Source organism: Macrobrachium nipponense, chromosome 46 (assembly GCF_015104395.2).
Source record: "Macrobrachium nipponense isolate FS-2020 chromosome 46, ASM1510439v2, whole genome shotgun sequence".
NCBI classification, from domain to species: domain Eukaryota; kingdom Metazoa; phylum Arthropoda; class Malacostraca; order Decapoda; family Palaemonidae; genus Macrobrachium; species Macrobrachium nipponense.
Genome location: NC_061106.1, coordinates 36,804,424 through 36,816,451, shown reverse-complemented (window position 1 = coordinate 36,816,451; position 12,028 = coordinate 36,804,424). Strand labels below are relative to the sequence as shown.

At 38.0% G+C, this 12,028-nt stretch overlaps 1 protein-coding gene across 2 annotated transcripts in view; it reads left to right on the top strand.

Annotated features, from left to right (window-relative positions):
• The window catches only part of LOC135214915 (cGMP-specific 3',5'-cyclic phosphodiesterase-like), a 331,952-nt gene that overhangs the window by 306,164 nt on the left and 13,760 nt on the right, over positions 1-12,028 (top strand). For both annotated transcript variants that reach the window (XM_064249388.1, XM_064249387.1), the window contains 3 exons: positions 5,502-5,681; positions 6,015-6,168; positions 7,284-7,429. In XM_064249388.1, the coding sequence (XP_064105458.1) occupies positions 5,502-5,681; positions 6,015-6,168; positions 7,284-7,429 (480 nt within the window). The remainder of the gene's footprint in view (positions 1-5,501; positions 5,682-6,014; positions 6,169-7,283; positions 7,430-12,028) is intronic.

Sequence of the window (12,028 nt, the reverse complement as noted above, 5' to 3'; positions counted from 1 at the left end):
GGGAATACCTGACGAGGATGTGGGGCAGAAGAAAAAAAGGATGGGAATTCAATTTTGGCTTCTTTGAGAAGAAGGAAGTGGTCTCGGCAGCAGTCAGCGAAAACATGGCTGGGGAGGGCTTTGCGTCAACATGCAACATTTCACTCGCATATTTTATGCTTCCTAAAAGCGTTGTTGTCCATTCGTCACTGACTTCCTGTCATGAAGGAAATAAGTACACAAAGTTCGAAGTGATATATATGTGAGTAGTAATTTCAGCATCTGTAAGATATTGTGATAACATAGCAAAGCATATGACTTATCACATATACATACATACAACAAACGCACACACACACACATATATATATATATATATATATATAATATTTATATACATATATATATATGTGTGTGTGTGCGTTTGTTGTATGTGTGTATATGTGATATGTCATATGCTTTGCTATGATATGTTGACGCAACCTCACAATATATGTATGTATTATATATAATATATATATATATATATATTATAATGTATATATTTTGTTGTGTGTGTGTGTGTGTGTGTGTGTGTGTGTGTGTGTGTGTGTAATCCTGGATATTAATCCTATACTTCAATCATTTATTTCATTAGGACTTACGTATTTACTTACATGGTATTATAGAAATATATTTTAGATCATTTGAGCAACGATACTCATACACAAGTATCTCTCTCTCTCTCTCTCTCTCTCTCTCTCTCTCTCTCTCTCTCTCTCTCTCTCTCCTGGGATAGAACCATTATAAATGTATATATCTTTTTCAAGGACCTTCGCTACACAACGGGTGGCAAGAATAGCAATATCCTATATATCTTTTGAAAGGAAATTTATCGTGATTTTACATGACGCAAAAAGAATTTATACATCTCTATGACTTTGTTCGTAGCGAATGTTTATATGACAGTCGATATACAATTTTGTTATTGGTTAACTTCCACTTGGGATTTGGACTTATTTTTTTTTGTCGTCTGGCTCTCCCGATTCATTTCCACTGAAGCACGACTATTTACCTTCAAAACGGCAATTGAATTAGTATCCTGGTATGAAGAGTATTTTAACAGACAGCAATTAATGAAAAACGTCGCTTAGGACTTTGCCATGGTAGATTCACATCAGCCTTGCATTTGATGTTTAGGCCAGTCCCTTACGACGCTCCTGATTGGCTGTTGATAAGCCAATCACAGGGCTGGAAACTCTCAGTCTCTCTCGAGAAAGCTCACATAGGCAGGATGTATCGCTCCTGAGGGATACGTCTTTCAAACTTATACCTCAGGAGAGGTGGAACATACATCCTGCCCATGTTAACTCTCTCGAGAGAGAGAGCTTCCAGCCCTGTGATTGGATTATCAACAGCCAATCAGGAGCGTCGTAAGGGACGGGCCTAGACATCAAATGCACGGTTGATGTGAATCATACTATAGCCGCAAGTTCAAATATAAACAAAACCAGTCACATATCAGGCATTACCTAACCTGGCATTTACGGGGTCCCAATTCCCATTCACTCGAGAAATGCCGTCTAAATTTTAATAGAGATGTAAGACTAACGATCATTTCCGAGCCGTTGAATATATCCGCAACTCAATTTAATGAAGTAAAAACCACGCCCCATAGAAATTCCCTCATAGCCAAACTAATTAGGTGAGCGTCCCTAAGGCCGAGGCTTCATTACCAACTTCAACCTGATCCTTTGAAAAGCGTTTCATCGCCGAGAGAGAAGGAGGAATTTTGCCTCCGAGCGATAATTATTTAGACTTAACGAAGAAGAAGAAGAAGAAGACCAGAGCGTGTACCGCGCGAGGAGCCGGGTGGGTGGGTAGTAAGCATCTTCTGCGTCATAATCTGGAGTCAGGTAGCGAGGTGTCAGGGGGAGACTTTAATTAGGTGATATTTGCATAATGGTGCTCCCTTGTATTGTTATGTTAATGTGCGTTTTCTCGTCTCGTTTTGTCTCGTTCTCGTCGCTTGCTATGAAATGCCTCAGTATATCATCCAATTATATGCTTTGTGAATTAGAGGGAGAGGCAGGGTGGGGCGGAGGCCAAATTTATGTCAGTATTGAGTCATGTTTTTTTGTCTAAAGGGAAAGTTTACAATGAATGTTTTAGGAAAGTCATATGTTCTAGATGTATCATTACAGGGAATGTATCAACTATGGTAGCATATTTTATTCTTACAATTTATAAATAAGATTTTAAAAGATTAAATACCAGTTTTAAGATTAAGTGTAAGAGAGAGAGAGGCCTAGATTTGTTATGCATGTCTCGCTGACAAATATATGGTAGCATACTATATTATTGCAGTTTAAAAATAAAATTTACAAGAGTAAATAACCTCTTCAAGAACATGGCTAAAAGAGAGAGAGAGAGAGAGAGAGTCACAATATGTATGAGGGCTAAATTTTGTGAAGGTATGTCTCACCGACAAATATATGGTGGCAGGGGACGACGGGACGTTCCCCCAAGGGTGAACGAAGCAGGTATACTCTGTCGCACCTGCGTCGTGTCTGTTGATAGACAAGGAACCGAATCTCGCCGGGCTTATCAAAAGCGCCTCTTAGCCATGATGTTTCTGTCGTTTTTATCTGATTCCTGTTTTTCACACTGAGCAGTTTCCGGGATTCTCAAGTCTCTCTCTCTCTCTCTCTCTCTCTCTCTCTCTCTCTCTCTCTCTCTCAGGGGCGAAATGTATGTAAGTCTCCTAACCATGTTTCTGTCGTATTTATCTGATTCCTGTTTTTGACACTAAAAGGTTCTGGGAATTCTCTCTCTCGGCCGAATTCTCTCTCTCTATCTTCTCTTTCTCCTTCTCTCTCTCACACACCCACATCTCTCTCTCTCACACACACACACACACACACACACAACACACAGGGAAACTTTAATCTTTCAGAAAAAAATTTTTTTTTAAGTTGCAAGAATGAAGTTTGATGCCATTAGTCATCTGTGATAATACCGTGCCGATGCCAATGACATTAAATAAAATCTAGATTTGAGTGCTTGCACTGTCGAGATTAACATTCTTAGAGGGAGAAATAGACGTGATTTCATAGCTGTTGTACTTGCAAATCAGAGAAAGATAAAGTTATGATGATATAAAGTCATAATTTATGACTTAATATCAAAGGGAAAGTTATCCCTTTATCAGAGCTCGCCTTTCAGTTAGTATTATAAAAAAATCTGAAGCAAATGTACATACATACAACATATATATATATATATATATATATATCTATATATATATATATATATATATATACATATATATATATATATATATATATATATATATATATATATATATATATATATGTGTCAGAACCTTTCTCAAATATGCACATAAAAGAAAATGACTCCGTAATGGAGACAGAGAGAGATGAGAGGTGGTTTAGTTCAATGAAAACACTAGAAATCGCTCCCCCTATCATTATAAGCCGTCAAGGACAAAACAAAGCTTTTTATGCGCAGACGTTGTTCCCGTCCAGTAATCCTCATGATTACAGGTGAGGGAGGCCAGGCACTACCTGAATTAAATGGTCAGAGAGACTGATCGCCGGAAACCCGGATACAATGCTTCACAGAGAACCTGTTAAAACTGCTGGTCAGTTTAGTTACCATGAAATGTGTGACTTATTCGTTCAGCTGGCATGTAGTGATTTAAATACCTTTTTTTTTTTAAGTTCTTCATTGATTTTTCCGGAATTCCGTCCGCCATGAAACCACTACAAAACCAGCCAACGCCTTATTGACAAAGATTTTAATATTATACAACGGAGTTTCAGAAAGAATATGCCAGGATTAAGAACGTACCAAAATCATGTTAAAATGTATTATGGATAAATATAAGTATATATATATATATATTATATATATATATATATATATATATATATATATATATATTGTATATACCAATATATAATTACACATATGTATGTACATATATATTTGTAGACATACATATATATGTATATATTTTTACGTATGAGCAGCCTTGTAGTCCCAAACGTAAGGGAAAAACTTAAGAGGGAAAATATGAGGAATGGAGCGCTTCTGACTTATCTTAGGTAACTATAAAAGGGATTGATTTGGTTCTGGAAGTTTGCCAGGAATACTCAGCTGATTAATTTACATGACATTTATTTACAACACAACGTTGAATGGCCTGAGGTAAAGGCAAGGCATATAGCCACGTGGGGAGTGCACTGTATAATGTCTGGATCGCTCCTATCTTTCACAATATGGAAAAACTGGCCAAAATCAACATCTGATTCAATGCTAGTCTCCAAAATGGATATTATCTAGCGGTAAGAAAGCTCTTGCGAGCGAGGAGACAGAGCACGGACTCAGCGAATCTGGAAAATGAATTCCCAGATTTAAACACAACATAAAATAAAGACTTCTTGCACAATATTTCAGCTACAAGGGCAGTCACTTTTATTTAACACACACTGGGGGAGGAACTCAAGTACTTAAATGAAATGCTCACTGAAGACTTTGTTTATCTGGGACGATCACAAAAGGTAGCATGCACCGAGGCAGAAAAAGAACAAAGGGATGTTCATTTGAGAAGTAGGAATTCGAATTAGAAAATGTGGGAGAGTTTATTTGACTCATAGGAAAAGAACTGGCAATATGACTAACTCAAGACGTACCTGGGTGCCTTATGTAGTGGACCTTTGGAGAATATGGCGTTGGCTTTGTCAGAGTTCAGGGAGCGCCAGTAGCGCCTTTTTAGGCCTATGGGGAGGCTGGCTTGGACGTCTGTCCTAGGTCAAGGACTGTGCTGAACTGAGGGCGTCGTCGGGCGCGAATCTTGGGTGTTGGGGCAGCATTCTCCCCCCATTGGCAGGTCATCCTGGGAACAGACATACGGCCAGCAAAGGTTCACAGGAATAGGGATCTTATAAGTAGGCCTAAGAAGTACCTAGACACTCACCTTGGGATACGTCCCTACTGCGTAAATGAGTCTTTATTCCCCCGCTACTAACGGCTGGCGTCTGACATGCCAACGTCTGGCCTGAGTTTTCCCTCCTAAAGTCAGCTGATAGGAGGAAAAATGGCTGCTCTTCTAGCAACTGAATAATTTAATGGCTGCTGGGTAGAAGAGGGGATCAATAAATCAGGTGTAAAATAAGGGATGGTGTGTAGGTCCTGACCGGTTTCGACGTGATTTCCAAGCCATTGTCAAAGGACCGATAAATAGTATAAGAAGTCACAAATATAAATACTACAGAGACAGCACTGACGAACATACACAACCGTTTGCATGCGCGTATTTGCGTGTATGCATGGGTGTGCAAATGCTGAATGCATTTGGATACCCATTTTGAGCATAAATTAGATATTGATGGGTTTGTAGATGTCGAAACTTACGAATGCAACTTTTTTTTTTTTCACTCGTCATCTCGTATTCGTATATAGTGTCTTATATCAAACCATTAAACCAACTCACATTCTGTCTTTATTTTGTGTTCCAGATGTTAGGACTATTAGTGGCATGCCTGTGCCACGATCTGGATCACCGAGGGACCAACAATAGCTTCCAGACCAAGACGGACAGTCCGCTGGCCATCCTGTACTCCACATCCACCATGGAACACCACCACTTCGACCAGTGCGTGATGATCCTCTCCCAGGATTCCAATAACATCTTCCAGGTGAGTAAGTTAGGTCACACAAAGAGAGAAAACAATTTATTGTGGGAAAAAAAAAAGAAAAAAAAAAATTACAAAACAGCACACAGGGAACCCGGACCGAGGTATGCTCATTATAGGGGAAAGCCCTCTTGAATGAATGGCATTGGCTGCGGTATTATACATACCTATTCCACCCTATTGATTACTAGACAAAAAAAAAAATGTAAATCATGGTTATTAAGTTTTTCCAGCGTCACTTGGGACAGCAAGTAAAATGCATTCATAATAATATTAATAATAATGAAATCGGCCAATATAAATGCTGCCTTTCCTAAAAGTCGAATTCTGTCGCAGTCTCTAGACGCAGAGTCGTACCGCAAGGTGATGACGCTTCTGGAGAACGCCATCCTGAGCACCGACATGGCCATGTACTTCAAGAAGAAGAACAGCTTCCTCGAGCTCTCAGACAACGGCGAGTTCGACTGGCAGAGCGACGAGAAAAAGCAGCGTAAGTAAAAGATTCAAGATTTGGAAGAGTTTCATTGGTATTGTTTCATCTGTCCCTTTTAGCCTCACTTCTTCCTAATGAACCATATTCTTTGGAAGCTTGAATATCAAGTCAGTGGGCCCCTGTGGTGGACTTGTTCCATGTGAATAGGGTTCATCTTCTGCATATAGCAATAATAATAATAGTTCAAATCGGTGGCGGTTGCAGATAGGCATAAATTATTCTTATATAGATATATATATGTATATATATATATATATATATATATATATATATATATATATGCTTAAAAAATCACTGTAGATACACGTGACTTCATAAATAAGCGAATAACACAGGAAAATAATAGTCAGAAATCCAAGCGCTTTCGTCTTTACTCAGACATCGTCAAGGAGTAAAGACGAAAGCGTTTGGATTTCTGACTATTATTTTCCTGTGGTATTCGCTTATATATATATATATATATATATATATATATATATATATATATATATATATAGCCCAAACCATGTGTCAAGCTTTTGCCCCTTGGTCGTGAACCATGCACGGCTTCCATGGTTAAAAGCAAATGAAATTGAATGAAACCACACGCCTATTCCTATACCATTTCCACTATAATTCACCAGTTTCGCATTCATTCTATAGTATATAATCAAGTTAGTCTGGTACTTACAATAGATAATTTTCTTATATTTCGATAGTGGTATTCATTTTTATAGAAACAAAGGATTTAGGATTGAAAAAGATACTGTCTAAAACGAGTGTTAGCACAAAAAATGATTCCAGTTGATAACATGCCATACTCGAAGAACAGAGTAAATACATAAAAAAAGGACATGTTCATTCATGTGCAGGTATTTCAAACGCATTTAGGGTCAGATACTCCAGAAGATCTCGGTGATGTCAACTAAATTCCTTTCATCTTATAGTAAAATAGAGGGTATATACTCGGTCTGTTGATAACTTAGAATTGGTTATTATTATCCTGAATAGTATGTTTGACAGATACAATTCATGTCCTGGAAGAGTGTGAAGAAAAAAGACAGCACGGCAAATCAGGTGCGAAATCTCATCATAGGTTGTGACTATTACTAACTTCCAAACGACCCCAACAGTCCTCTGCGGCATGATGATGACTGCGTGCGACGTCTCCGCCATCGCCAAACCGTGGGAGATCCAACACAAAACCGCCAAGCTCGTAGCTGACGAGTTCTTCGAGCAAGGAGACCTCGAGCGGCTGCAGTTGAACGAGCAACCTATGGTAAGTCTCATGGAGTTTTTTTTTTTTTTTTTTGGTAAGTCACCCGGAGACTTTTTTTTAAGTCACACCAAGATTTTTTTTTTTTGAAGTCACGCGAAGCCTTTGTTTCCTCTTGTAAGTCACACGGAAACTTTTTTTTCGTAATTCACGCGGAAATTTTTTTTTTAATCACGCAGAGACTTTCGTAATTCATGCGGAGAATATTTTTAATCACACACAGACTTTTTTTTAAGTAACACGGAGAATTTTTTTTTTTTTTTTTTTTGGTAAGTCACGGAGATTTTTTTTTCTTTTTTTTTTCCTTAAATCATGCTCTGATAATAGAATGTCCGGTCGGCCCTAGCCCGTGATTTCAATTATAGGGAGTTTGGATGTCGCGCCATTGATGCATTGCTGTAATTAAAAGCTGGGGCGGTATGCATTACGAGGTTGTAGTATGTCAGATCATAGTCACGTAAATTATCCACTTTCATTCCTGTCATGCTTTTAAGGTGTGTTGATGCTATGTTATTGCGACGTCCCTGTTTTTTCTTTAAAAATTTTTATTGTCACTTTGAATTTGTTTCAATTTCGTGGTGGAAATGCAGTAAAAAATATATATTTTATTTTTTTAAAAGTGTTCATAACAATAATGACGATAACAAGGAATTTCTGCTGAAATGTTCAAAGCTGTCAGATATACCTTTTCTAACAACCACGCGAATTATCTGCTCCGTTAAGAACCATTTTGGAGGATTAGCAACCACCTCTCTCCATTTCAAGAAACTAGAGAGAGAGAGAGAGAGAGAGAGAGAGAGGTAATCACATTTGCTTACCTAGCGTTCTCAACTGACATGATTACAGAAGAATTTTAGAATACCAGTGAAATGGGATAAGATCGCCTGACTGATTGAGAGATGTGACGTTACGAACTGCCCTTGAAATAATTTCTTTTTTTTTTTTTTTTTTTTTTTTTTTTTTGTCGTCGAAGATGCAAAAAAAATCTGTGAGCGAGATGCGCTCGCCGACAGTCCACAAAGAGACTTTATAAATAAATGCTGTCGGTGAAACATCAGATAAGAGAAGATAAGAATTCAGGTTACTGTGACATGTGTCACCGTAAGGACACTGTTGTGCATGTTCAAATACTCACGGCGGTCTAACGGTCGAATACATAAGAATTCAGAAGAATAGTGGTATCACAGTCTTGCCTCGTTGGAAATAAATTTTATTTTATTTTATTTTATTTTTTTTTTTATAAAAGCTTGCAACAGACATTGGAGATCTAATGCAAGCGGTGAAGGGTTACAATGATGCCGGTGAGCCAACAAAAGCAAGCCTGTAGCGGCATATGCCTCCATAGAATCGGACGACAGAATCCTCGGCCTAAACGAGAGAGAGCTGTGGATCATACGGATCAGGTATCTCACGTGGCGGAGCCATTAGTAAACAATGCGAGCTTAAGACGGACGAACCCGTGTTAAGGATAAGGCCAGGCCGTTACTGGGACACCTCCTGAATAAAACAAGCATTCTTAACCCTACGGAGAAATGAAGGGTTTGGTGAAAGCAGGACACAGCCACCTCCCTGAAATATTGTCAGAAATGTTCAGGTGTCTGAGTTGTCGTGACATTGGAAGAGAACATGAAGCTGTTTGGGTTTTAACGGGTAATGTTACAGAGAGAGAAAAAGAGAGAGAGAGACAGGAAATGCTTGAGATTGTACTAACATTAGACCTGAGCCTAAAACTAACGAGGTCTTATACTGATAATTGTCGTTTCATTAGAGTCAGAGAGGAGACTGTCAGAGAGAAGGAGACTAGGCGTGAAAACAGATGGTGGTTCAGGAGGGGCGAACCATGTGTGATGTGTGACCTATCACTTCCCCTCATCGAAATTCCTTCCTCTTGTGGGGTCTGGGATCCTAGAGATGAAGGAACCCGATGCTCTTTTTTTCTCTCTCTCTTTTCGTGCGATGGAAGATGTCCAGGTGTTGAATTTATTTATCTTGTTTCCTACGAAGGTGAGGAAGGCGCTTCATCTTTCGTGGTTTATGAAGTCAGGGCGATTAATAAGGTCATTTTCTGTTCAAGACCTTCTCTGATTCTCCTTGGAACTATCCTTGGAATATCCCCTCATTCTCTGTATTGTAGGTCTTGGAATTTATCAGCATATGTGCTTTTAATGCCTGGTGTGATTTTGTCAAACTTAAGTATACTTTTATGTATGTGTGAAACTTTGGTTTTCATTTCAATTAGTGTATAAATGATTTTTAGACTTCTTGCAAATTCGCATAATTTGCATTGGTCATTATTTATTGTACAAACCCTGAGGATGCATTTATCTGAATGCGAAAAGCATCGGAATAAATTATTGTAATACTTCGCCATGTTGATTCCTGCTCTGGTTCCCTGTATATATATTATATATTATTATATAATATATTATTATATATATATATATATATCTATATATATATAATATATATATATATATATATATATATATATATATAGTTAAAGAATTATTTACGATAACAATGGAAAATAGGTAACGGACGAATATCTATAAACATTCGAGTGGCAGTACCAAAAACATAAACTAAACGAGCGTAGATTAAAAGAGGAGAACTGTCTGTAGCAGTGTTTGGCTTAACCCTTGCAAGAATACGGGAATGCGAACGAAACGTGAAACAAGGTCTCTTCTATAGACCTTGACGTGAAACGTGAAACAAGGTCTCTTATTCTTATAAGACCCCGCCTGACCTGACGTGAAACAAGGGTCTCTTCTTAGACCTTGACGTGAAAACGGTGCACAAGGTCCTCTTCTATGACCTTGACGTGAACGTTGAAACAATTAGGTCTCTTCTATAGACCCTTGACGTGAAAACGTGAAACCAAAGTCTCTTCTATAGACTTGACGTGAAACGGTGAAACAAGAAAATGTCTCTATTAGACTTGACGGTGAAACGTGAAACAAGGTTTCCTTTCCCTATAACCCGACGTGAAACACGTTACGAGACAACATGGGAATTGGTGTTTATGCTCTACTCCGTGGGCCTCATTTTTTTTTTTTTTTTTTTTTTTTTTTTTTGACCTAAAATGTTGGTTTAGGAAGCTCTGGTTTTTGCTCGGCTTGGCGTTCTTCACTTATTTGGGGTGTAACGTAACGCCTCCTTAGGAATCTGAAGACGAAATTAAATGACGTAGAATAACAATTATCTCTGACGTACGTTCTTAAACAAAGATTCTTCAAGTCAGTATGAAAGAAGCAGTCAATTTTCTGTTGCGTTTGTCAGAGGAATTACAAAGTCTCAAGAATTTTCCTCTTCTTCCTTGCCAGAATAACAGATTATCACATAAATAACAGATTATAACCACATAATGAAACCCGACCACAATACCAGATTAAACCATAAGGAAAATCACCGGAGTAACAGATTATAACCACACAACGAAAACCGACTGGAATAACAGATTATAACCACAACGAAAATCGACCAGAATAACAGATTAGAACCACATAACGAAAATAGAGGGGTGGGGGAGGTGATATTCATGTGAAAGAGAAATCTAAAACCACGCTGTAGAATCCTTAAGGTCCAACACACCCATACAAAGAGAGGCGGTGTTGAGAGGGTGGGAGGTGGGTGGTAGGAGGGGGGCTGGGAATGGGGGGGGGGGGTGTACGGGCTGTGAGCCAATAACAATAGATAGTAGGCTGGGGAGCTAATGGAATGAAATGATATCCAGGTCCCTGGCGGAACGATAATGGGGCGAATGAATAATGGAAAGGAAGTGGAGTGGATAAGAGAATAATAGATTCATAATAATGAAGTGTGATATGGGAGGAGAATGTTGCGCTGGACGTGAAGATGGAATTAATTCTCGGACACGTGATAACAAAAAAAAAAATGGTGAGAACTTACAAATGCAGAATTATAAATATGTTATTACTGAAGAGAAATGTGGAGATCTAAATGACATAACTAGTAGGTAAAAGTAGAAGATGGATGGGCGTTATCATTTTTTTTTTCTGAACTGGTTGCCTTCATATGAAACTTGAAACAGGACAAGAAATTATGTGCAAGATATTTGTGTTGAAAACTAAAATATAGCATCTTAGGCGACATAGTTGTTTTCTCGTATTATTTTGTTTGCTGCCATAATTCGAAATTGACTCAATCATGAAATTTTGAAAAGGATTCATTTGCTCAAGAAATATGTATCTTCATTTCAAGGTTTTCTGCTGAGATGAATTTGGCTCAAATCAGAGTGAAAGGAAAATAATTATTGATGAATCGGAAGTCAGTGTTTAAAAAAAGATTTTAAAAAATTAAAAAATTTCAGGTATGAATCACAGGCTACGAAATGGTTCTTGTTACTTAAGTGGCTTACAAAATTTCAAAGAATAATTAATAGAATCTAGAACTTATGGAATTAAGTAAATGAATAATTAACTGTGCATCAAGTTCACTTAATGAATAGTTTTCAAACAGCAAAATTAACTTAGTGGGTGTGTTAAGAGAGAGAGAGAGAGAGAGAGAGAAGAGAGAGAGCGCAAATAACAGGGTCCGAAAAATTAACGTTAATATCTTTAAAGAGACTGATGATACTGAGCG